Below are 24,091 nucleotides of genomic sequence, written 5' to 3' on the forward strand. Positions count from 1 at the left end.
AAATTTTTTTAATCGACAGAAGATTTCTCAAAGCTAGATTCAGCACTGGATTCTTACTCGGTCTTCGATTCAACTACATCCTCAACATCCACGGTGACAGTCTAAGGGTTCCTTTAACCATACATCCACATTCATCATAAAACTGGTTCTTTCATTCTTTTTTTTTTATTTTCTTTTATTATTTGATCTTAGAAATATGGTTAGGCTTTTGATCTATGATAATTATGATTAGATTAGTTTTTTTATAAAATATGCATGCTAATAGGGTTTGATTCTAATAATAAGAACTTAAAGTATTGAAATCTGACATTTTTCCAATTAGGGCTTTTAGATCTAATTAGAAACATGTTATAGGATCAATATTTAGATATATTTGTTATTATGATTAGGTAATTAAACCTATTAAACATGATTTTCTTGTTTTGATTTGCCTTCTATTAGTTTACAGTATTTAGGATTTTTTAGTAATTCAGAATTTTAATCGTCTAATAGACTTCTGTTACTTTTATTTTAATATTTTTATCCTACTTTCTCTCATTCTAATGGGTTTTACTGTTCATGTATATGAAATTTTGCTCTAGGGATGCCAAGTTGCATTGATGAATGAAGAAATTCAGCTTCGGAACTCTAAAGTCGACTGGCTCAATGTAGAGGCAATTGGCTCTACATTGAGCCCATCGGCTCTTCACATAGAGCCGATCGCTTGTTCAAGCCAGACTATAATTTTTGTGTTTCTTGGTGATTTTTGATGTACTTTTAGTTTCTTACAGTTTTAGGTCTTTTTCTTTTCGCAATTGTAGTTGTAGGCGAGTTGTAATAACTAAATTTTACTTTTTGCTTTATTTTTTTTGTTTTTGTTTATTTTATGTTAATTAAATATGTGATTACATGATTGATTAATTAAAATGGGCCACATAGACTTAGGGTTAAAATTAATCCAATATGAATTTGGTAGTTTAATAAGTTAATCAACTTTAATTGGGCCTAAAACCCTAAAATCTAAGTAGACTTAGTGAGCTTTAGCATGTTTAGTTAGAGCTTGAACTTAGTTAGGGTTAAAATCACAATAAATGGGCCTTCCCATAACAAGTAGGCCATTAGGCTTAAAGGCTGGAATTCAATAGTAAATCTGGTAATTAGGCTAGACTAGATGAGCCTTGTACATAACTGATTAGGAAATTAGGCTAACTATTTTAATATGGGCTAGGTTTAATTAAAATGAGCTAGACTTAGGTGTATTATGTGTGTTGTTTTGTGTATGAATTGCTTGCATTTATAGGGAATAATTTGTTAAATAGTAAATTTAAAGACTAATATACACAAATAAGGAAGTTGGCTTCCAGATCCATCTCTAGACTCTATAGCATAAGCTTCCTTATGGAATCTCAGAAATGCCACTCATTAGTAAAGTGTCTTGATGATTACCTGAGTGGCGACTCCCATCTCTGCGCTAGTCTTAGTGTCTAGTTAGTGTGTTCCCTATTAGGTTGAAAAGTCTTACAGTGTCATAATCGCTAAAGACACTTGAGTGCGTGCCCGAAATTGCAGCCCACAGTTAGCATACTTAGTTCATAAAGGATCTTTCCAACCTTATTTCTCTCGCAAATAGTTCATGGTGAGTCTTTCTTCCTTAGGATTTTGAGTTTAGGCTTTCTATCAACAGGGAATAGTAGGCCCGATGCGCATTACCATAAGCTCTCAAAGTAAAAAAAAAAAAAAACAAGGCGATGTTTCTCAGTATAAGTATAAAGCTTGCATGTTTTGGGCCTAGGGCCTGATTCCATATGTTTTTGGGTCAAGACTTTCCAATATGTAGGCTTAAATACTTATAAAGAAAAACATCTCAAATAGCAAGCAATAGGATTCCTAAGTTAGATTGCTACTGTCATTACCATATGCTTACATGTTTTAGGCCTAGGGCTTGATTCCATATATTTTTTGTCAAGGCTTTTCAATATGTGAGCTTAAATACTTATAAGGAAAAACATCTCAAATAGCAAGCAATATGATTCCTAAGGGAGATTGCTACTGTCATTACTATGAGCTGAGTCTTAGAAAATAATAAAAGGCTCCCACAAGCAAACAGTGCTCTTTCTTGGCTCGTTTTCCAACTCAAGAGTCCATACGACGAAGAAAATTCACTCATTACTTGTGAACGATGGATGGCCAGTGTCTCTAATTTTTTATTGATTAATTGTCAATTTTTACTTTTTGTCTTTTTGTGTTTTTATTTTTTATGTTTTTGTTTTATTTTTATAATTTTTTTACAAGTTTTAAATCTAAAAAATTTCTTTAATTTGTATGCTTAGTAGGAAAACTAGATTAGGAGATTCATCAACTCAAAATCCCTATAACTTGAGATCAACTATTAAAAAGATGAAAAATGATCAAGAAGTAGAAAGTGAGTTTTTGCCTCAAAAGCTAGAAGAAGAAGAGGAATTTGAGGAGAGGTTAGAAGAAGAATCAGAAGAAGAGGTTGAAATAATGACAAACGATCAAAGGACAAGTAGCAATTGAAAGGCAAATGGCTATGAAGGATTATGCTCGGCGTATAATTGGTAACACTACTTTATGCATAGTTCTAGGTGATGCATCTAGGAATTATGAACTTAAGAACATTCACTTTAATAGGCTTCCTTCATTTTATAGTATGCCTAGTAAAGATGCATTAATTTTTATTAGAAAATTTTATGCTATAGTTCATACTTTCTCATTATCTAGATTAAATGAAGATCAATTGAGAATGAGGTGTTTCCCTTATTCATTGAAAGAAAATAGCAAAAACTTGGTTAATGACCTTGCATCCTAATTCTTTGAGAACTTGGGATGAAGTTCACTAAAAGTTTATGAGTAAGTTGTACTCACATCAAAAGATCAAAGAATGAAGAGCTGAAATTTTTAGTTTTTATCAAAGAAATACTGAATCTTTTCATGAAGTATGGAATCACTTCAAATCCACTTTTATCACCATGGATACCCACTTTTAGTAACTGATCAATCATTTTATAATGGGTTGACACAACAATATCAATGTATAGTTGATAATGCAGCTGGGATGCTATGTAAGAAAGGACAGTTGATGAGATTTATGACATATTTGAGATGTTAGGAGCCAATTATCAACAAAATAGTATGAGGATAAAAAGAATAGGAGTGAATGAAGTAGTAGATAGTAATGAGATGGCTATGTAAATAGCTAAATTAACTAAACATATTAAAATACTTGCTTCAACTAAAAATGCACCAAGCAATGAGGTAAGTGGTATTTATGGTCATGGTGCTAATGTTTGTTCATCTTTTAATAATTATAGAGGAAATATGTATGACCAAGAAAATTTGATAGATTCTTACCAACCTAAGCAACCTATGAATGACCCTTATTCCAACATATATAACTAGGTTGGAAAATATTATTTTTGGCTCATTTATCCCACATTGAAAAGCTAAGAAAAGGAAGAAGTAGTCCCAAGGCTATAAATAGTGGGACGTCTCTCCTTTTCCAAGTGTCAAGAAGAAAAACAATGGGCCTTATATTTCTATGGGCTAAATTGTATTTCTCTTCTTTCTCTTCTTATTAATATTTCTTTGTAATTCTATTGAATTAAGAAATATTATTTTGGTAGTGCCCGAGGAAGTAAGCATAATTTTTCCCGAATCTCGTTAAAGTTCTGGTGTTTCTTTTTTTATTGTTTATTTAATAGCTTATTTGTCAGTGGAAACTAACCCGATTTCCACAACAATTAGTATTAGAGCTAGGTTGCTGAGTGGTTGTAGTTTAAATTGATCTTCCATATCAGAAAAGAATCTGGGTCATTCCCCATTGTATTTGAAAGCTATTAAATATAGATCGAAGTAGAAATGGCTGGCGGGGAAAATACCTCTACACCAACCACAATAGTAGCACCAAATTCATCAATTTCAGTGAAAAATGCAGTGGTGAATTCCAGAATTATGGTGGAGATATTTGATGGTACCGGTCATTTTGGTATGTGGCAAGGTGAAGTTCTAAATGCCTTATTCCAACAAGGTCTAGATGTTGCCATTGAAGATGAGAAACCAAACTGTGTGGAGGAGAATGAGTGGAATCGATTGGCATGTGGTACAATTCGATCGTGCTTGTCTAGAGAGCAGAAATATGCATTCTGTAAAGAAACTTCTGCTAGTAAATTGTGGAAATCACTAAAGGAAAAATTTCTGAAAAAGAGCAGTCAAAATAAATTCCATATGAAGAAAAGATTGTTTAGATTCACATATGTTCCTGATACCATAATGATTGATCACATAACAAACTTCAATCAACTTGTTGCTGACATGATGAATTTAGATGTGACATTTGAAGATGAAGATTTGGCCTTGATGTTGTTGGGATCTCTTCCAGAAGAATTTGAATTCCTTGAGACTACTTTACTCTATAGGAAGGCTGAGGTGTCTCTCAATGAGGTTTGTGCTGCTTTATATAGTTATGAGTTACGAAGAAAAGACAAAAAAGGTAGCTCCAGTGTTGCAGTGGAAGCTTTGGTAGTGAGAGGCTGTTCGGAGAAAAGAAGTAAAGGGAAGAAGGGAAGATCGAAGTCCAGAATTAGCAAAGACCAATGTGCCTATTGCCGAGAAAAGGGGCACTGGAAGAAAGACTGTTCGAAGCTGAAAGAAAAAAGCTAAAGAGAAAGTTGTTGCATATACAAATGTAGCTGAACGTGATTCTGATCTTTCATTAGTAATGATGCCATCAACCAGCAATTTGGGAGCTTGGATTCTTAATTCAAGCTGTAGCCACCATATGTGTCCCAACCGAGAGTGGCTTTTTGATTTTAAAGAAATAGAGGGTGGAGTTGTCTACACAGCAAATGACAACACTTGCAAAACTGCTAGAATTGGTTCAGTTCGGTTGAAGAATCATGATGGAACAATTAGAATTCTGACTGATGTCAGATATATGCCGAGTTTGACAAGAAACCTTATTTCTTTGGGAGTTCTGGCAAGAAAGGGCTTCACTATTATCATTAAAAATGAAACTTTGAAGGTTATCTCTGGGGCACTTGTTGTGATGAAAGGTGTTCAGCAAAGCAATAACTTGTATTACTATCTTGGTAATCTAGTTATTGGTACAGCAGCAATAGTTTCTAATTATAATCAGGAACTAGAAGCAACCAGTTCGTGGCATATATGCTTGGGACATGCAGGCGAAAAATTCTTGAAACTTCTGGCAAATCAAGGATTATTGCAGGGAGTGAAAATCTGCAAATTGAATTTCTGTGAACAAAGGGGAAACAAACAAGAGTGAAGTTTGGTACTGCAATCCATAATACTAAGGGTATTCTGGATTATGTTCACTGAGATGTATGGGGACCCTCCAAGACAGCTTCAATGGGAGGCAAACATTATTATGTTTCCTTCATTGATGATTTTTCCCGGAGAATGTGGGTGTACATTATGAAGACAAAGGATGAAGTGTTAGGAGTTTTTCTCACCTAGAAAAAGATGGTAGAAACTCAGACAGGTAGAAAGATCAAATGTCTCTGAATAGATAATGGAGGATAGTATACAAGTGATCCTTTTATGAAAGTCTGCCAATATGAAAGTATTGTGAGACACTTCACTGTCAGAAATACACCACAACAGAATGGGGTGGCAGAAAGGATGAACCGAACTCTACTAGAGAAAGTTCAGTGTATGTTGTCCAATGCTGGGTTGGATATACAGTTCTAGGCTGAGGCTGTAACATATGCGTGTCATCTCATTAATCGTTTGCCATCAACTGCTATCAACGGTAAAACACCTTTAGATGTATGGTATGGAATCCTGCTACAGATTATAATTCCTTACATATTTTTGGTTCCACTGCATGTTATCATGTTAAGGAATCAAAGTTGGATCCGAGGGCAAGAAAAGCAATTTTCATGGGGATATCATCAAGTGTAAAAGGATATCGCCTATGGTTCCTAGATTCAAAGAAGATAATCTTCAACAGAGATGTTACCTTTGAAGAATCTACTATGGTGAAAAAGGTAGAAGAGCAGGAGACAAATGGAGCTTCACAATAGGTGGAGCATTCTCCCAAACAGGTGCAGTTTGATGGTAGTAGAAGTATCGAACCAACAGTAGATCAGTTTGATAAATCTACTCCTATAGAAGAAGGGGAGTTAGAAGATGAATCAGGTGATGAAGTAGAGGTTCCAGCACAAGAACCTCCACAGCAACATAAGTCAATTGCATTGAGTAAGCCAAAGAGGAACACTAGAAAACCTGCTCATTTTAAAGATTTTGTAACCTTTGTATCTTCAAATGTTGATGTTCCGGCCACTTATATTGAAGCTGTACAGAGCTCTGAGGCAGATAAGTGGAAAATGGCTATGGAGGAAGAAATGCAATCCCTTAAGAAAAACCAGACATGGAAGCTAGCTAGTATGTCTAAGGGAAAGAAGGCAATTGGTTGCAAATAGGTATTTGGAAAGAAGGATGGATTTCCTAATAAGAATGATGTTCGCTACAAGGCAAGATTGGTAGCTAAGGGCTATGCTCAGAAGGAAAGAATTGACTACAATGAAGTATTTTCTCCAGTGGAAAAGCATTCCTCCATTAGAATATTATTGGCCTTAGTAGCACAATTGAATTTGGAACTATTTTAAATGGATGTAAAAACTGCATTCTTGCATGGTAATCTGGAAGAGGAAATCTACATGGATCAGCTTGAAGGATATAGGGTTGCTGGAAAAGAAAATTTGGTGTGCAAATTGAACAGATTGTTGTATAGTTTGAAACAATCACCGAGGCGGTGGTACAAATGATTTGATAAGTTTATGATGAGGCAAAGGTACACAAGAAGCAAATATGATCATTGTGTATTCTTGAAAAGGCTACAGGATGGATACTTTATCTATCTTCTCCTTTATATTGATGATATGCTTATTGCATCAAAGAATAAAAGAGGAATTGAATAGTTAAAGGCTCAACTAGATCAAGAGTTTAAAATGAAGGATTTAAGTGAAGCTAGAAAGATTCTTGGTATGGAGATAAGCAGAGACAGAAAATTGGAAAGACTATGTTTAACTCAGAAGGAATATCTGAGAAAGGTACTGAAGCGGTTTGGAATTGATGAAACGACAAAGCCTATTAGTACACCTTTTGCTCCTCATTTTAAACTCAATGCTTCTCAATCTCTAAAGAATGATGAAGACCGAGAATATATGTCGAAGGTTCCATATGCAAATGCAATTGGTAGCTTGATGTATGCTATGGTGTGCATAAGGCCTGACATTTCACAAGCAGTCAGAGTTGTGAGTAAGTACATGCATGATCCTGGAAAAGGACATTGGCAAGCTGTGAAATGGATCCTAAGGTATATTCAGAATACTATGGATGTTGGATTAATGTTTGAGCAGGATGAGAAGTTTGGTCTGAGTGTGGTTGGATATTGTGATTCTGACTACGCAGGTGATCTGGATAAATGTCGGTCAACTACTGGTTATTTGTTTACACTTGCAAAAGCACCAGTTAGTTGGAAGTCTACTTTGCAGTCAACGGTTGCTTTGTCTACAACGGAGGCAGAGTATATAGCAGTTACAAAAGCTGTAAAGGAGGCAATTTGGCTTCAAGGGTTGGTGAAAGACTTGGGAATTGATCAGAAGCACGTCAAAGTGCATTATGATAGTCAGAGTGCTATCTGTTTAGCTAAAAACCAAGTCTATCATTCAAGGACGAAGCATATCGATGTTCATTATCACTACGTGAGAGAAATTCTTAAAGAATGTGAGATACTTCTTCAGAAGATCCCAACTACTGAAAATCCTACAGATATGACTACGAAAATAGTAACTGGTGTCAAGTTCCAACATTGTTTGAATTTGAAAAATGTTTTGAAAATTTGAAGGTGGGCGCTTCAAGCGCATTTAGAGGCATTGCTAAATTTGTGATGAGAGAAAACAAAGAATGTTTGATTGGGCTTAGGAAGTCGCCAAGGTGGAGATTTGTTATTTTTGGCTCCTTTATCCCACATTGAAAAGCTAAGAAAAGGAAGAAGTAGTCCCAAGGCTATAAATAGTGGGCCTTCTCTCCTTTTCTAAGTGTCAAGAAAAACAATGGGCCTTATATTTCTATGGGCTAAATTATATTTCTCTTCTTTCTCTTCTTATTAATATTTCTTTGTAATTTTGTTGAATTAAGAAATATTATTTTGGTAGTGCCCGAGGAAGTAAGCATAATTTTTATCGAACCTCGATGAAGTTCTAGTATTTCTTTTCTTATTGTTTATTTAATAGCTTATTTGTCGGTGGAAACTAACCTGATTTCCACAACAGAAAAATCATCTAAATTTTTCTTGAAGATACAATGATCAAAATCCACCATAAATATTAAGAAACCCAAATCAACCTCATTACCAAGACCAATATTTTCAATTTCAAAAGAACTCCAATCCTTCCTTTCAATATCAAGAATAAACTTTTTCAATCTAATAAGCAAAATAAGCCAAGTTTAAAAGAAACACTTTAATCATTTATGATGGTTTCATATGATATGATGGAGATGAATGAGAAAAAGATAGATTTCGTTGAGGCTTCAATAAAATATTTAGAAGCTCAAATTAGACAAATTGTTGAAGCTGTTTAAGAACTCAAGAAAGAGAAACTACCAAGTCAACCTGAATAAGTCAATGCTATTACTATTATTAGAAATGGTGAGGTTGATAATAAAATTGAATGGAAACTAAAGGGAATTCTTCTTCTTTTGCAGGCACGCCTAAAGATGATGAATTAGTAGAAATACAAATAAATAAAAAAGGGCATGCAAAAGAAAGAAAAAGTATAGCCTAACCTTGGGCTTGAGAAGAAGAAATGAAGCATTTTCTAGATCTAAATTCCATAAGGCAGCTCAGACTTATAGACCATCTTTTTTTTTTCAACCGACTCAAAATAGCAAATAATTTTCTAAAGTTATTAAGATGCTCTCTAAAGTTAATATTAATTTATCTTTGTTGCATGTTATCAGGAATAAGCTAGCTATACAAAAGCCCTTTAAAGAGTTGAAGACCAACAAAATGCGATATGCGAATAATAAAAAAGTACAAGTATTAGAAACAGAAAGTGCAGTGCTTTAATATTAGTTGCCTATTAAAATGAAGGATCCTAGTAGCTTCGCTATTGTTATTACAATGAGTGATAAGAAGGTTACAAAAACTGTATTGGATTTGAGAGCAAGCATCAACTTGATGCCTTATTTGATTTATAAACAATTTAGCTCGGGAGAGTTTGTAGCTCACCACCATGTCTCTACAATTTGTTAATAGATCAGTAAAATATCCTAGAGGTGAAGTGGAAGACTTGCTAGTACAAGTAGGTAAGTTAATAATTCATGTTAATTTTATACTGCTTGGAATAGAAAACACATTAGTGATGGATAAGGAGCAAACTTTTTTTCTTGGCAACTACTATAACTGTAATTGATGTGCATAATAGAAAACTTACCATGATAATTTTAGGAGAGACTATGAAATTTAAGTGTTTAATTCGTTAACTTTATCTCCTAAATCTGCTATTAATGAGTATTCATATAGTGATTTTTTAGATTCTCTTATTCATGATAAATTATATGATGATATCCATTGTTAATTGATAAGAGCTTTTGTGGCACTTTAGATATTCACATTAAGAGTATAAAGCCATACTTGAAAGGAATAGCTTATAGCCAAGAGGTGGAGTACATGGATGAATGCCCACCATGAGCATACTTAGGCCTATAAAGGAAAAGTGAGTATTCCTACCTTTTTTTATTCTCAATGGGCAATATTCTCCATGTGGTAACATATCAATTTATTTTTTCTTAATAATATACTTTCATGTATAACTGATCTTATGTTATTATGTGAATATTGTGCGCTTAGTATGCGTTGAATGTTCAATTCTTTATTAAAACAATATTAAATTGGGAGTTATTTGACTCTAGGCACGTCTCATTTCCTTGTAGGATTAGAAATTAGTTTTTCATTAGTTAGGAATTAGTTAAATTTTTTAATTAATATTAGTTATCTTTAGTTTTAGTGATTTTTTTAATTTTAAAGTTTTATTTTGTTCAATTTTCAGTCTAATTTGTCAACTTCTTTAATTTTTAGTTACTTATATTTTTAAAATTTTTAAATTTTTTTGTTCAAATTTATATTTTTTATTAATTTTTTGCTCTTCGAGTGTATAAAAATTAACTATAAGTGTTTGAAAAATCTCAACAAAAAAAAAATCGTGCGAACCAAGTTGCGACAATGCAAAGTCCCACGAGCCTATAGCATCGTCACCACGGCAGTGTACAAGCCCGTAGGAGGGTCAGCGGCAGTGCAAACGGGCACACGAGGAGCACAGGCACTGGAGCACCAGTAGTTAGTGGGGGCACGGGACATCAACGGAAGTGCGGAAGGTGTCAAGAAAAACATCCTTAAAAAACTCAAGAAAACCACTAATCTATGTCAAAATAGGAAAAAATTGTCGAAAGAGGTCGAAAATCCATAAATTATGGCAAAATCCGAGAACATCTGATTGGGTGATATCATAAAGCCGGTTAGCTCAACGCACAGCCGATCGGCTTTAGGCTCTTAATTAGGCCAATTTTGGTTTTTTGACACTCGATTCCTCATTCTTCTGCAACTCATGCACAAAGAACATACAGAAAATGGTTAAAACATATTTAATAAAAACCATGTAAAATAAGCCTAATTTTATAACAAAGAAGATCAAAGTAATGAAAAGAGAAACTTACAATGAATGGACATGGAAATTCCTAAAACATGGCAAATCTCTAAGAATATGACATTAAACTAATCATGTAAATCTAACATGCCTAGATCTAAATTATGTGAACATATGGATTATCAACATTATCTAACATATTAACTTATATACATGATTATATAAGATTAAAATCCAAGAATAAAAGTTTTTCGTTTTAAAACTTGAGAAACATGCATGGATGAGAATCTCATAGGAAACTTGATTCTTAACATGTTAAACACAAGAAAAATATGCAATCATGTCATCTAACATGTTACTCTATGATTTATCAAATTTAAAATCTAGGAACATGGAAGTTATCAGATTCAAAACCCAGCAAGCATGCATATTATAAAATCAAATAAATCATGCCAAGAACTATTCCTAAACATTCCTAGCATTTAAAAAATGTCCAAACATAGTAGATCAAGTTATTCTTAACATGTTTCTTACAATCAAAATAGCAAAACCATAAAAAAAATCACAAAAAAAGAAATAATGATGATATGAGTTTTGGAACCCTTAGGTTGTCATCATATTGAGCAGATTCTTAAGTATCGGGAGTAAAGGAGGAAGTTGATCCAAAGATGGGGTAGAGATATAGAGTGTTTAATGGATTTTGTGTTTGTTTTTGGAAATCACAGTATGTATGCCAAACTCTTACCAATTGTTCTGTACTCAGTTGCCAACCTCCAAGACCTAGGGTTTTCTTTCTATTTATAGAAGATGAGAGAAAATCCTAGAGGACATGATATACTCTCCATTTAATTATCAATAATCCTAAGAATTAAAGATAATCAAATGGCTTTATCAAAATCTTTTTCTAAATCGATAAATACTGAATTCTTTTAATAACTTGGAATAATATTAACAGATACCCATTTAATCATAAGAATAAAAAAAATAGATAATTATTGATAACATCCTTCTAAAAGATTGACTTTGATGGTTATGGGTGTTTAAAATTGGAAATACTTCAAAAACGACCACAAAAATCGAGTTTTGAGCCGACCGGCACTGCGTAGAGCCAATTGGCTCTAAATGTTGGTAGACTCACAAAAATTTATAATTTACCCCTCAAACTTGGCCATTTAACTAATTTTGACCCCAAAACTTAATTTATTTTTTTTATCAATTTAGCCTAACTTGATTTCCAAACACAATATTTAGCTCAATTAGTTATAACCCTAATTGAGATTTTGACCTTTCCTAACTCTGTGAGACTCAAGAGAAATAACAACTTTCATTATTGGATTTTTCCGTAATTCTCTCAATATCTAAATCCAAAAAATGGATACTAATATTTAGTATATGGTTTTCATAAATCATCTCATTGCATGTTTACTTTATAATTTATTTTATTTCTTTTATGAATATTTTACTTTCTCAAAATACTGGTTTAAACACTATCATACCCAAAATTATTTATTTTCTCCACTAAAAAATGGCAGCATAACTCCCTCTCTCCATACTATAAGAAGTCCTTACCTTCTTTTCTGAAAACCATCACCGATAAATCACTTTTCTTTTTAGTCTCTCAACATAAACCCATTTCTCTCTCTCTTTGTCTCTCTTTTCACAACTTATCACCATTGCAAAAACCAATTCAAGTGACATCGGCCTACTTTCTTTAACAATCTCAACTAGCAATCCCATGCAAAGACACCGTTCCTCTACCTTCTTTAAATGAAAACCCATAGAAGCTAAAGAAGAAATTGTCGCCGCTAATGATGAACCCTATGTACCTGAATATACTGGAGTTAGAAATTTGAGAAAATTTCACGAAACATGAGATTTTTTACCTTTTTTTCTTTTTTACGGTGCTGTGTTTCTTTTTTCTTTTATACGTTCCTTTTTTTCTTTTCTACAGTGTTTTTATTTTTCTTAATGAGTTGTCCTTTAACATGTTTTAATGTCCCCATAAAACTTAAAATAACAAAAAAGTGAATGTGAATATAATAACAAGAAAATTGATAATTAATTAGATTTTTTATTAGAAAAAAAATTATTTTGTCTGCAAGATTCATTTGAACAATTCTTATTGAATTTAAATAATTTTATTTTAATCAGTAAATATTTCTTAAATATAGTATTAAAAAGATTAACAATAGTTATAACAAATAGCTTTATAATTAAGTAGCTAGAAAAAATATTTGATAGAATTCAAACATCAATTCAAGAAAAATAGAAGAGATAATTCTTTTGAAATATATTAAAGAAAAGAGGAGAAGAAATTGAACTTGTTAGTGATTAGTAATATGTGACAAGTAAAAAAAAAGGAGAGAATATTTTCGTTATGCGTGACATTTTTTTAAGTAAAATAAATGGTAAAATAAGTTATTTTCAAAGCTAAAATAAAAAATATATCTTTATTTTTGAAAAAGAAAATGAGATAGAGATATAATTGATGAAGAAAAACAGAAGAAAAAAAGTTGAAGAATGAATCAAAAAATAGAGAATGATCTAAGGTGAAAAAAATTGAGAAAGAATCTTTACTTTTGTATGCATGCCATGTGGGACATTTCTTTAACTGTTTTTAGTATAGTATTTTGCATACATACCGTGTCTCCTTTTATTATATTATTTGTATTAAATGGTGAAATAATTTAATGTGTCAATGTCATATTGCATGCAATATACATGTTATATTTGGTTTTTGTTGTTTTTATACTTTTTTTTATGTTCATATATGATTTAACTTTTATTATAAATCAAGATTTTTAATTCAAAATATATAAATTTTAATTTTTTTAATTTTTTTTTGTTATACTATAATTTACCGTTATGTATGTTATTTTAAAATTTATTTTTATAATAATTTAACATTTTTAATTTGTTTTGGTCATGTTATGGTTTGTCTTCCAATATGTTTTTGGAAATTTATTTTATTTTATTTAAATTTTTTTACAATAAATCAACATTTTTATTTCAAAGTGAAAAATCAAAAATTAGTTGATAATTAAGCATTTCATCTTTGTGTTGAAATTAGTATAATAAGTTCTACAATATTTATAGAAAAATAATTTAATTTAATTTAACTATTTTTCCTATAATTAGACCTATTAAATATTTTTTTAATCTAAATAAATTATTAAAAGAAAATAGTTAGTTTATTAAGAACATAAAGATTTAATATAATAACAATGGATAATAGAACCAACCACGAATGTTTTAGACAAAAAGCAAGAGATAAATAGTTTGATCCTAAAAATACATTAACTATATTTTTTCTATTTGTTCATATAAATATATTTAATATATAAATCAATAATCTATAAAAATTTCTCATCTTATAAAATGTGTTATCAATTATGCCTTTTGTTGTGTTGTCATTATACTTGTTTAATTTAGTCTTAATCAAAATATATATATAAAAAAAAGGTGTATACTAATGAATTAACAGCTCAATATAAATATTATTTATACTAATAAATTAACGATCGGGCAGATTAATAGACAGCCAACCAAAAACAATAGATAGATACAAACAGGTGGAAACTCGATCGCTTTTAGATTAAGACCCAAAATTTGCTGCCGCCAAAAAGAAAAAGAAGAAAATTTCTCTGCTATAATAAAGAACTTACATAAGAACAACAAGGTATAACATCTGCATAATGTGAGGGAGGGAATCATTGCATCAACCTGCCCATGGACCCAGGTAACATTTGTAAATTAGATAATTGTGGTAAGCCAATGTGGTGACTCTTTACCAGAAACATAACAATCATAAAAATTTTACATGAGTGTATAATTAATAGGAAAAGAATATGAATGGTTTAGTTAAGAGCACACTGCACAATAACAATGAAAACTGAAGGTCATACCCATAAAAACATAACAGCAAGCCAGGCCAAAATGGTAAAGTATTTCAGTGTCTTGCAAGTTTTGATGTAAAAGTAACGCCTACTAATAGAATTATCCATGGCCACTCAAGGACCCTTAACAGCATATAGTTGGATCACATCTCATTTGAACATTTCAGTGAAGTGGATTCTTAAACCTAATCTTAGGATGAATTCTTCCTTATGAGTAAAATAAGTACAAATCCAGTTGACCCCAAGTTAGAATTTGTCCATAAAACGAATCAAAGAAGTTTCTATTTTTATTTTTTTTCCATTTTTCTCACTCATATTGACTGACAAAGACTACAAAGATCACAGCCAGGGACAAACTCCTGGGACCTCTGTTTGAATATTTGTATTTAATGGATTATCACCATGCCTGTTTTAATGAGCTAAACATCAACAGATGAACTATGCCTATCCTTAATCAGAGTAACAACTTTAATCAAAATTCGCAAGTTTCCTAGGTATTTTTTTGTAAGTAGGCTGCAGAGCTATGAAGTATCTCATAATAATTAATTCTCTCTGCTAGTTTTTGTTACTCCCAAATTCAAGAAATTTCGCTATTCTTATAATCTAGGGAAAAAGTCCAACTTTTCACTTAAAGTTTACCCAATCTGATTGAAGGCTTCAAGTCTCAAACAAAAGCATCAAGTTCCAATCTGACTAACTCGGTGATCTTTAAGGGCAAAATTGAACCTTCTTCCCGATCTATTTTAAGTGGATCTGATTCTTCTAGGCCTAGGAGAATACAAGCGAATTCGACAATATTGATCACTTGCAATCCCTGCTACCTAATTGTAGCTTATCTTTCACTTCAAGCTCTCTTGAAATTTTTTAAGTCTGGATTTCTTAAGCTATCATTTGATCATCAAGCTTTTATAGCTTCCGGCCAGTTCTGGATGATGCTTTTAGATTCTTTATTTCTATTTGGATTATAATTATTGAGATCAAGCATTTCATTTGAGCGTTGTTTTGCTCTCAGATGTAATTAGCTCTGAAAAGCTTTTCTGACCTTCTTGTTAATAAAAATCCGGCTTAAGATAATAATGAATCTATTTTAGTTGTTGTCTCCTAATTACATGTCTAAATTCTAAAATAAAGAGACAAACTATTTCCGATTGAATTATTGCCAAATACTCCTTTCTAATAACAGTTATTATTTTTAATTCAGTTATTGCATATTTAACTTTGCAACTCGTGACATGTACTAAGATTTAAAATATGATTATGAAAAGAAGTTAAATGATACAATGGACAATAAATATTTTAAAAATCTTAGGATAGAGTAGTTTAAACTATTTTAAATGAACAGATAAGAGTAGTTTAAACTATTTTAAATGAACAGAAGTAATTAAAAGAATATCAACATGTCATTGCCATTTGGTTCTTAAATTCTTTTATGCCATTTGGTGACTTGGCACCGGTCTAAAATCATTTTTGACAACTTCTAGATGTTTAATTTCTTTTTCTACTAGTAAAATCTAATGGCTACGAAATGAGAATGTGGACTCAAGAACATAGGGAAATAAATAATTACCTCACAAGGGGAATCCCATTCCCTCTCGTACTATTAAGTACCAAGAAAGGAGAATATGGCATTCCCATTTAAATTCTTGTCCCCTTCTCAACTGAAAAAAGAGGTCCACACGTCCAGAATGAGAAAGTATTTCCTGTCCTGAAAACAAATGTTTAGATAAGAAAATAAGTAGATGAGAAGTAAATATTTGCTTGAATAGTGGGAACAAAAAAAAGTTCAAGACAGAAACTGTATTGTATTGCAAAGAAAAATAAATCAGAAGGAAGCTTAGGAATTACTTTCTAAAACAGAAGTACTAGACACCAACTCTTTGTAAGCCTTCCTTGTCATATCAAGGGTTGAAGAAGCTTGAGCCACCCATATTGATAGCTATTAGCACTAATATGCTTGTTAAAATAGCAAGCCCAACTATGACTGATCCTGCAATTGACAGGTTGAAATGTGCATCATGAAAAAAGCAGTTGAACCAACCTTAAGTATGGTACTAATATATACCTCCAGGCCCTTCAGAACTGTTATCAAAATCTGATGGCATTGATTCAGCGTTACGACCATGTGGCCCTGCTGCAGAGACATCGTCGAAAAGTTTGTTGTTTCCTGTCTCAGATGCCACAATCCCTTGAAATTCCTCGCTTACGATTAAAGCTGCTAGAACATCCATAAATGACTCTTTATCTGATTCATTGGAAGAATCCCTTGCCCTTGATGGGAAAGTAGCATTTGATTCATCAGAATCAGACAATTCATCATCAGAAGCATATGTATCAATGGACTTTACTGCAGTCTTGTCATCATCTTCATCCTCAACATATGCTTTATATGTTAGTCGAAGTAAAATCTCTCCAGAAGACCCCTTCCTGAACACTCCCCAACCTCCTTGCAAAACCACAATCCTGTCTGTTGGTACAGTGTCTTGGAGAGATCCTAGATCAACCTAAAGATATCATTGAATTTTTAGAAATTATACATACAATAAAAATAAAAGATATTAACTGCTGACAGAGAACTTCCATTTCTAAAGCAGGCAATAGATGCAGGAATACTTTAACAGAGCCAAATACAAATTTAACACGGGCCAAATCCCAGAAGGCAGCAACCAGCAAATAACAATTAGGTAATTAACGTTCAATAGACATATGAAGCAACATTTGCACCTCACTGAAAACTTCACTTAGACGTTTTTATATAACAGCATCGTATCCATTTTGGTAAGCCAGATTTTATATAATAAAAGCATAGAAAAGGAGATTCGTAAATACAGATCTGCAAAGCAATTTTATTTTAGCATCCCCCTTTTGGTCACTTAACCCTCAAGTTTATTTCAAAATCAAAAACTTAAGACCATATAAAGTGAAGAAATTAAAAACATGAATTCCATAAGGGAAAGACCACAAACTAGCAAGTACTTCTTCATATTTATATATCGATCAAAAAAGTAAACAGATTGTTGGTGCATGGCTGTTTGCTGTCTTCAAACTATAGAACAGAGGGACTGCTGGAACTGGACATAAATGGTACCCATGATTGTCATACCCAGACAAACAGGCAGTGGGGAGTTGGAAAACCAAGGGACCGAACCACTGTCTGATAATGTTTGAAACCCCTTCAGTATTGAACCCATTAAAAATCATCTAAACTGGACGGGTTGGATAACCAGTGAACCAATGGACCAGCTACTGCTTCAAGTGATTCAGTGGGTTAATTTGAGGTGACTTGGCTCCATATTAAGATGCTAAACCACCTTAAATAAAATTAAGATTTCCAGTTGTGGATAATTAACCCTGCTCTCCTTCCTTTGAGCTTTGTTCTCCACCAAGATAAATATTCAAATGCAAATTTTCCATATTATTTAAGTTGTATTTTTTCTTTAAAGTTTAAAAGTTAACATCTGTATAAATAAATACATTAATACTTGTTAGTATGGCTCATAAAACTACTTTTTTTTTATATATACAATGTGTAGTCTAGCAAAATTGTTTTATTATTAATTGTAAGTTACAGAAAAATTTATTCTCGTAGAGATTTTAATATTAGCTTAACACTCTTAATTTTGTTGTCAAACATTATTATCTAAAGTCTCAAACACTTGTTGCAATAAATTGGATCGTGTCAAAGTTGACTACATTTATTCTAGTCATAACTTAGAAAATATTTACAGTTTATTATACATTTATTCTACTCATAATTTAGAAGATATTTATGAATTTACTATTCTTCAATATTTTTAATTTATGTATCACTTTGTTCGAACTTTATAACTTTTAAAATATCTTAATACTATATTTTTAAAATTTCAGTTCAACCCCAGTGCAACTAGAATTGGACCTCTAATCCTTGACCCTCTAACTTCACCTTCAGGGCAGGTTTAGAAACCTTCATTGCATACATGCATATAAGGCCTTGTTTGGTATAAAAGTCTACTTCCCGAGAAGTATACTTTTCAGGAAGTTGAATTCTCAGGAAAAAGCATACAGATTGTTGGTGCATGGCGATTGTTATCTTCAAATTGTGAAAACAATTGGGCTTATGTTACTATATGATCAGGTTCACGGTTTGAGCTTTTCAAAATTATCATTTCTAAAAGTGATTTGACAAACCTAAGCCAAATTTCTGAAAAATAAATAATTAGGAAAAAAAAAAACTACAAGGCATGGTTTGTTTCTGCTCATAATTTGCTAGGCTAATTGCATTATCCTAGCTGTTGACACTTATAGCCCAAAAGTCTAAGCAAGGTAACTTCTAACATGCAAGTAATATATGATGTGAAACCCACTATATACCATGCATGCCAACAATTAAAGACATCCGCTGAAATAAAATCATGTCAATGCTATGGATAACTGCTGGAATTTCCAGAACATTCTGTTATAGGAATTAGATATATACCTTTGCAGTACCAATAGTCAAATCAGTAAATCCAAGGGAGTCTTTCACTTGGATATACAATTTTTGTTTCCTAGGATTTGCAACAAGCATATGAAAATCCTGCCAAAGTCACAAAACAAAATTAGTTAAGCAAACCTTGCTGCTCACATCAAAATAAATTTGTTTGACGTACAATTCCAGTGGGATAAAACCCATCTTTGTGCATATTGGAATCACACTATATCAACAACAAATTATGAGGCACATCACCTGATTCCAAATTGGCTCTCCAGGAGGCCCAATTACAGTAGTTTGACTATTTTTTTTACTACGTATAGTTTGATCCCCCAGGCTCAAAACCACATATGGATCGGTTTTACCTGACAACAAGAAGGGATCAATGAGCATATAATATGGAAAAGAAATTGAATAAAATAGAGTAGCATATGGAGGGCAAAAGAGATATAAGAGAACCAAGAGACCACATTCTTTGATGATCAACAGACATGAATATTCTGCAATGACACGAACTGTGTCTGGCAGATCTCAAGTGAAGCAAAGAGATGAAAGTTATCATATTATCAATGGCCTAATTAATAATTAAATCCTGAGTTTTACACTTTTTTAATAATTTTATCCAATTATTTCAAAGTTCTAAAATAAATACATATACTTTCAATTAATTTTCAAAAACACGTCTCGATAATAATTTTTAAAATTTTACAAAGAGAAAAACGACGTGACAAGTCAATTTTGCTTACTAATATAAAAATTAGTGAGTCAATAAAAACTTTGTTACATTTAGATGTAAAATATGTGATTAAATACATATATGTAAGATTTTTAATGGTCATATTATTAAGTGGATAAACTATTTTTACTGATTCATAATTGTTATTCTTTTAATAAGCATAATCGACTTCACACATCATGTTTTTACCTTCAAATTTCAAAAATTGCCCATCGGAAAGTATTTCTGAAAACAAATTAAAAGACTAGGTATTTATTTTAATTTTTGAAACAATTGGATAAAATTATTAAAAGTGTAATATTCAGGATTTAATTTGTAATTAGGCCTTATAAATTCACCAAATAGAAATTGTAACACATCAACATAAAAGAGATAGAGAAAGTAAATTGATACTCATCAAATGGTTGCACCTCTGAATCCTACCGGACACTGGCCAATGCTTTTCATTTGTCCCAACTAAATAAAGCTATATGAATGCTTATTTGATCTAAAGAGGAATTAAACAATAGATGAACACAGGTTAGACGCCATAATAGTCATTACAGAAACCACCCTGCATTTAATGCCACATCCATGTACACTTTCTCAAGGGTGGTGTAATGCAAGCTTAAATTCAATGATTAAACTAATACTCCAGAAAGATAATAATGGGCGATTATGTCCAACAATCTACTCCCACTTGAATTGTGTCTGGGTCAATTGGTTCTCTAGCTACCTTGATAGTTTGAACAGTTCAAAGTGGATGTGATAGTAACTGGTTGAAAATATTTAACTGCTGCAGTCGTGTTATTCCTGGTTATTCTGGTTCATATGGTCTGTCATATTTGATTCTGAAAATATCTTTCTACTAAGAGTCGTAAAATGGTCAAAGTTACCAATTCAATGAACTCAATTACTATGATTTTTCTTGGTAGCATATAGAAAGCTATCCTTTCAAGTCAATAATATAAATCAACTACAATTCAGCTACTAAATAATACAAGCAAAGTCCTTCAGAGTTGAATCTGTACCACATAGTATCTTGTCTGCTGGAAAAAGAAAAAGAATAAAGATGCAAGGAAACATGGAAAACAGAGAGAAGTAATTTCTACCATAAAAGACATAGGAAAGTTTCCGAGCATCTACAAGAGTAACTGATAGCTCTCCAACAAAATCACTGTTTCCTTCTTGCATTTCCCCTGATCTGAAGTCATTTGCCACAGGGCCCACTGCTTTTCCTTTCTGAAAATCCAAGACAATCTTCTTAGGACGAACAAACAGTCGAGGCAAATCCTCAGTGAGAAGTTTTGTCAAAAACCTGATAAAATACAGCAAAAACGATAGTGCTAAGAAAACTTACCTTTTAAAACTAAATGCAAGATAACTAAAGATTAATAAATTAAAAGTAGACAAAAAAGAAAAAGAAAAAGAAAAAAGAAAAAAGAACTAGTGATTGAAACTTTCTTGGAGTCAAAAACCCACTTACATTGAGAGAACAGGTATTGCTGGAGTTGCCCAATACATGCAAAGATCAGAAAACAAGAAACAGAAATTAGGATATTACTATGTCAACTCAATTAGATATGAAAATACAAAGATGTAAACGATAAAGAGCAGCTTTGTGCCATATATATGGTTCAGTTCTCAAAACATATACATTTGACCAGTCATGACTCATACCATAAAAATTATCAAAAAAAGTAGTGGATTTCTCATTTCATTTGAAAAATTAAAAAATGCAGACTCATACATAAAGGAAGCAAGAATAAGCACACTTCTCAATAAATATGACAGTTTTCAGGAAGACTAAAGCCATTGGTTCATTATGTTCGATGTTTCTGTCAACAAAGTTCATCAGAAACCAACAAAATGCATAACTTTACTTGACAAGGGCTGCATTACATTGAATATTTATTTTTCAGCTTCCAGTTTTGGTCCATCTTTGTCTAACTCCTTTTCAGAAGTAAACGTCTATGATGTGCTAGGCCCAACATCTTCTTCAAAAGAACACTGCAACATCTGGAAAATGACTACGGGAGAATTATCTCAGAATTTGAGAAAAAGCAAGACAGTGATACTATGAACCCTTTAGATTCCTCTAATTCACTCAGCGACTCATGGAAAGATCACTAGCATATTCCCATTGGGGATCTTTAACATCTACTACAGTTCATAGCCAACCTTGACCATTTATGACCATATTATAACAACCACATATCTGAATAGGAAAGGTGAAAAGCACAAGAGAAGAAGAAATTAATCATTAAAAATTTAATTTTGAACTATTACTTTTTAGAAAACTAGTTACTTTAGAGAAGAAATCAAATTGACAATAATACCAACACAAAGAGGAAAATAAAAGGGGAGATAAAAGAACTCATTTTAGGGATTGAATCATGGCATACCCATTAAATTGAACAAGCGGAAAGGTGAGAGCTCGAATTTGATCTTTGGAAGGGACACAAAAGCCCAAGAAACAGCTCCTACCCAAGGTTCAGTTGGTATCAACCGCACTTTAACCCACAGTTCACCATCTATGTCAAGATCTCGAATGCCTACTGGTACGACAATTGGGATAATGCCAAATTTTAGTGAAAGCATTAACAGAGCCCGTGCACCACCAGTATATCTGAGTCCAATTTGATACCTAAAAGAACCCAAAGAGAGTAAAATTCAGTTATATAAACAAAAAAGACCAAATGTGAAATTAACTATGTATCAAATTGTATCGACACTAGCAACAATACTACAAAAGGAATGCTTAGGATAACAGCAAACTCACTGCAAATCATTAGCTCGACGCGAAGTTCTACGCTCAACATTCCTAACAGACAAAGGCTCATCACCTAAAGAGAATTGTTTAATCTCAACTCTCTCAACATAATCAGGTTTCTTTAAGTTATCAATGACAGGCTGCAACAACCCAATAATCCAATTCTCAATACCACCTCTATATACTTTCCATAATTTCCCTAAAACCATATTTACCCATTCAACAGACTCCTTCCTCTGCAAATCTTTCTCTAAAAATAATGAGAAACTTGTAGGAACTTGTGGCCAAGGACCGAACTGGCTTTCTCCTCCTCCTCCTGTTTTATTTTTGCTGTTTCTAGTTGCCGTTGCTGTCTTCCTTGAAGTCCATAGCTTATCGAAAATTACACCTACAAAGAAGAAAAATACAAATAATCCAAGTATGTTCCTATTAACTGGCGGTGATGGGATTGGGTGTATGACTCCTAATTGTGTCCTTAACTTGTGTATCATTGGATCTTCATCAAAAGATGTGAAATTTGAACCCAACTGAATTGAAGAAGATGAAGTTGATGGTGACTGAGAAATCTCTGCTTCTTCTTCTTCTTCTTCTCCTTCTCCTACTCCTTCGTGTGTTGATAATTCATTAGCAATCCGTTTCAAAACGACACCGAGTGTTTTTGTAGAGCTGGTGGTGTTGTTTGGGGTTACACAAGCATGGAAACCCAACCTTTTGATGTAAATTTTTTTCCTTTTTCTTTTAGAGAAAGGGATTGATCGGTAACTGTGATTCAAACTTTTACAGGGACAGAGTTGAGGGAGAATAATCTGAACACTTTTCATTTTCTTTCACTAGAAACAGTCATTGGGCAGCAGCAGCAGCAGCGACATTAGAGCTTGAAAAATAAATAAACAAATAAACAAATTCAAGAATCTGGGGAAAATGTGGAGAAGATAGATTGCAGAGAGAGAGAGAGAGAGAGAGAGAGAGAAGGAGTGGGGAGTGGGGTAGGGCTTTCCCTTGTTTTCTGATTACATGTGATAATGGTGGAGGCAGCCTCAAATTGGAGAAGACGTGGATAACAAAATCTTTTTTCTTTTTCAATTTCTTCGGCCGTTGTTTTTGGAATTTAAGATCACGTGGGTCGGAAGCAATATTTTCTTTGCCCCATGAGCTTCTTCTCAAAAGGTAATCACTCCAAATTTTTAGGGCATGTTCGGTAATTACATAATAATCACCTCATTACCATATTTTTTAATGAACATTATTGTATTTAGGATTGCACTGTGTTGATATTTGAGGAGCATAGGTACTTTCCAAGCCTATATAATAGAGGCCTCACTTTGTTATTAAAGTATCCAAAAATAAGAAAAAAATATTAGAGAGTTAAGCAATTATTTTTCTCCTATTATAAAGAGAGAATTTTAATGTTTTCTCCTTTATAAATAGAGAGTTTGTAACTCCTATTATTTTTTCTTATAGTAAAATTCTTCTATCATTGCCCGTGGTTTTTATCCTAATTTGTTTAGGGGTTTTCCACGTATATCTGTGTGTTCTATTGTGTATTTTGTCTTTCTTTATCTTTATTTTCTCAAATTATTAGTTGTGATTTTG

The 24,091-nt window shown here is 32.5% G+C and overlaps 1 protein-coding gene across 1 annotated transcript; it reads right to left on the reverse strand.

Annotated features, from left to right (window-relative positions):
* Positions 1 to 14,144: 14,144 nt before the first annotated feature.
* On the reverse strand, positions 14,145 to 23,595 carry LOC8270545 (tricalbin-3). The gene is made up of 10 exons (XM_002520556.4): positions 22,508 to 23,595; positions 22,131 to 22,372; positions 21,212 to 21,230; positions 20,838 to 21,043; positions 19,266 to 19,375; positions 19,017 to 19,115; positions 16,626 to 17,064; positions 16,409 to 16,550; positions 16,131 to 16,268; positions 14,145 to 14,390 (listed from the first exon to the last, which is right to left on the reverse strand). Exons 1-8 carry the CDS (start codon positions 23,317 to 23,319, stop codon positions 16,462 to 16,464), a joined length of 2,016 nt encoding a protein of 671 aa, XP_002520602.1. The 5' UTR covers positions 23,320 to 23,595; the 3' UTR covers positions 14,145 to 14,390; positions 16,131 to 16,268; positions 16,409 to 16,461.
* Between the last annotated feature and the right edge of the window lie 496 nt (positions 23,596 to 24,091).

This window comes from Ricinus communis, chromosome 4, assembly GCF_019578655.1.
Source record: "Ricinus communis isolate WT05 ecotype wild-type chromosome 4, ASM1957865v1, whole genome shotgun sequence".
NCBI classification, from domain to species: domain Eukaryota; kingdom Viridiplantae; phylum Streptophyta; class Magnoliopsida; order Malpighiales; family Euphorbiaceae; genus Ricinus; species Ricinus communis.

Excerpts from the sequence above, each read along its gene's own strand:
- LOC8270545 (XM_002520556.4), bottom strand. The coding sequence starts at position 23,319 with ATGAAAAGTGTTCAGATTATTCTCCCTCAACTCTGTCCCTGTAAAAGT. Across the intron at positions 22,373-22,507 it reads CGTCGAGCTAATGATTTGCA|GTATCAAATTGGACTCAGAT; the intron begins GTGAGTTTGCTG and ends GGGTTCTTTTAG. Across the intron at positions 17,065-19,016 it reads TGACTATTGGTACTGCAAAG|GTTGATCTAGGATCTCTCCA; the intron begins GTATATATCTAA and ends TGATATCTTTAG.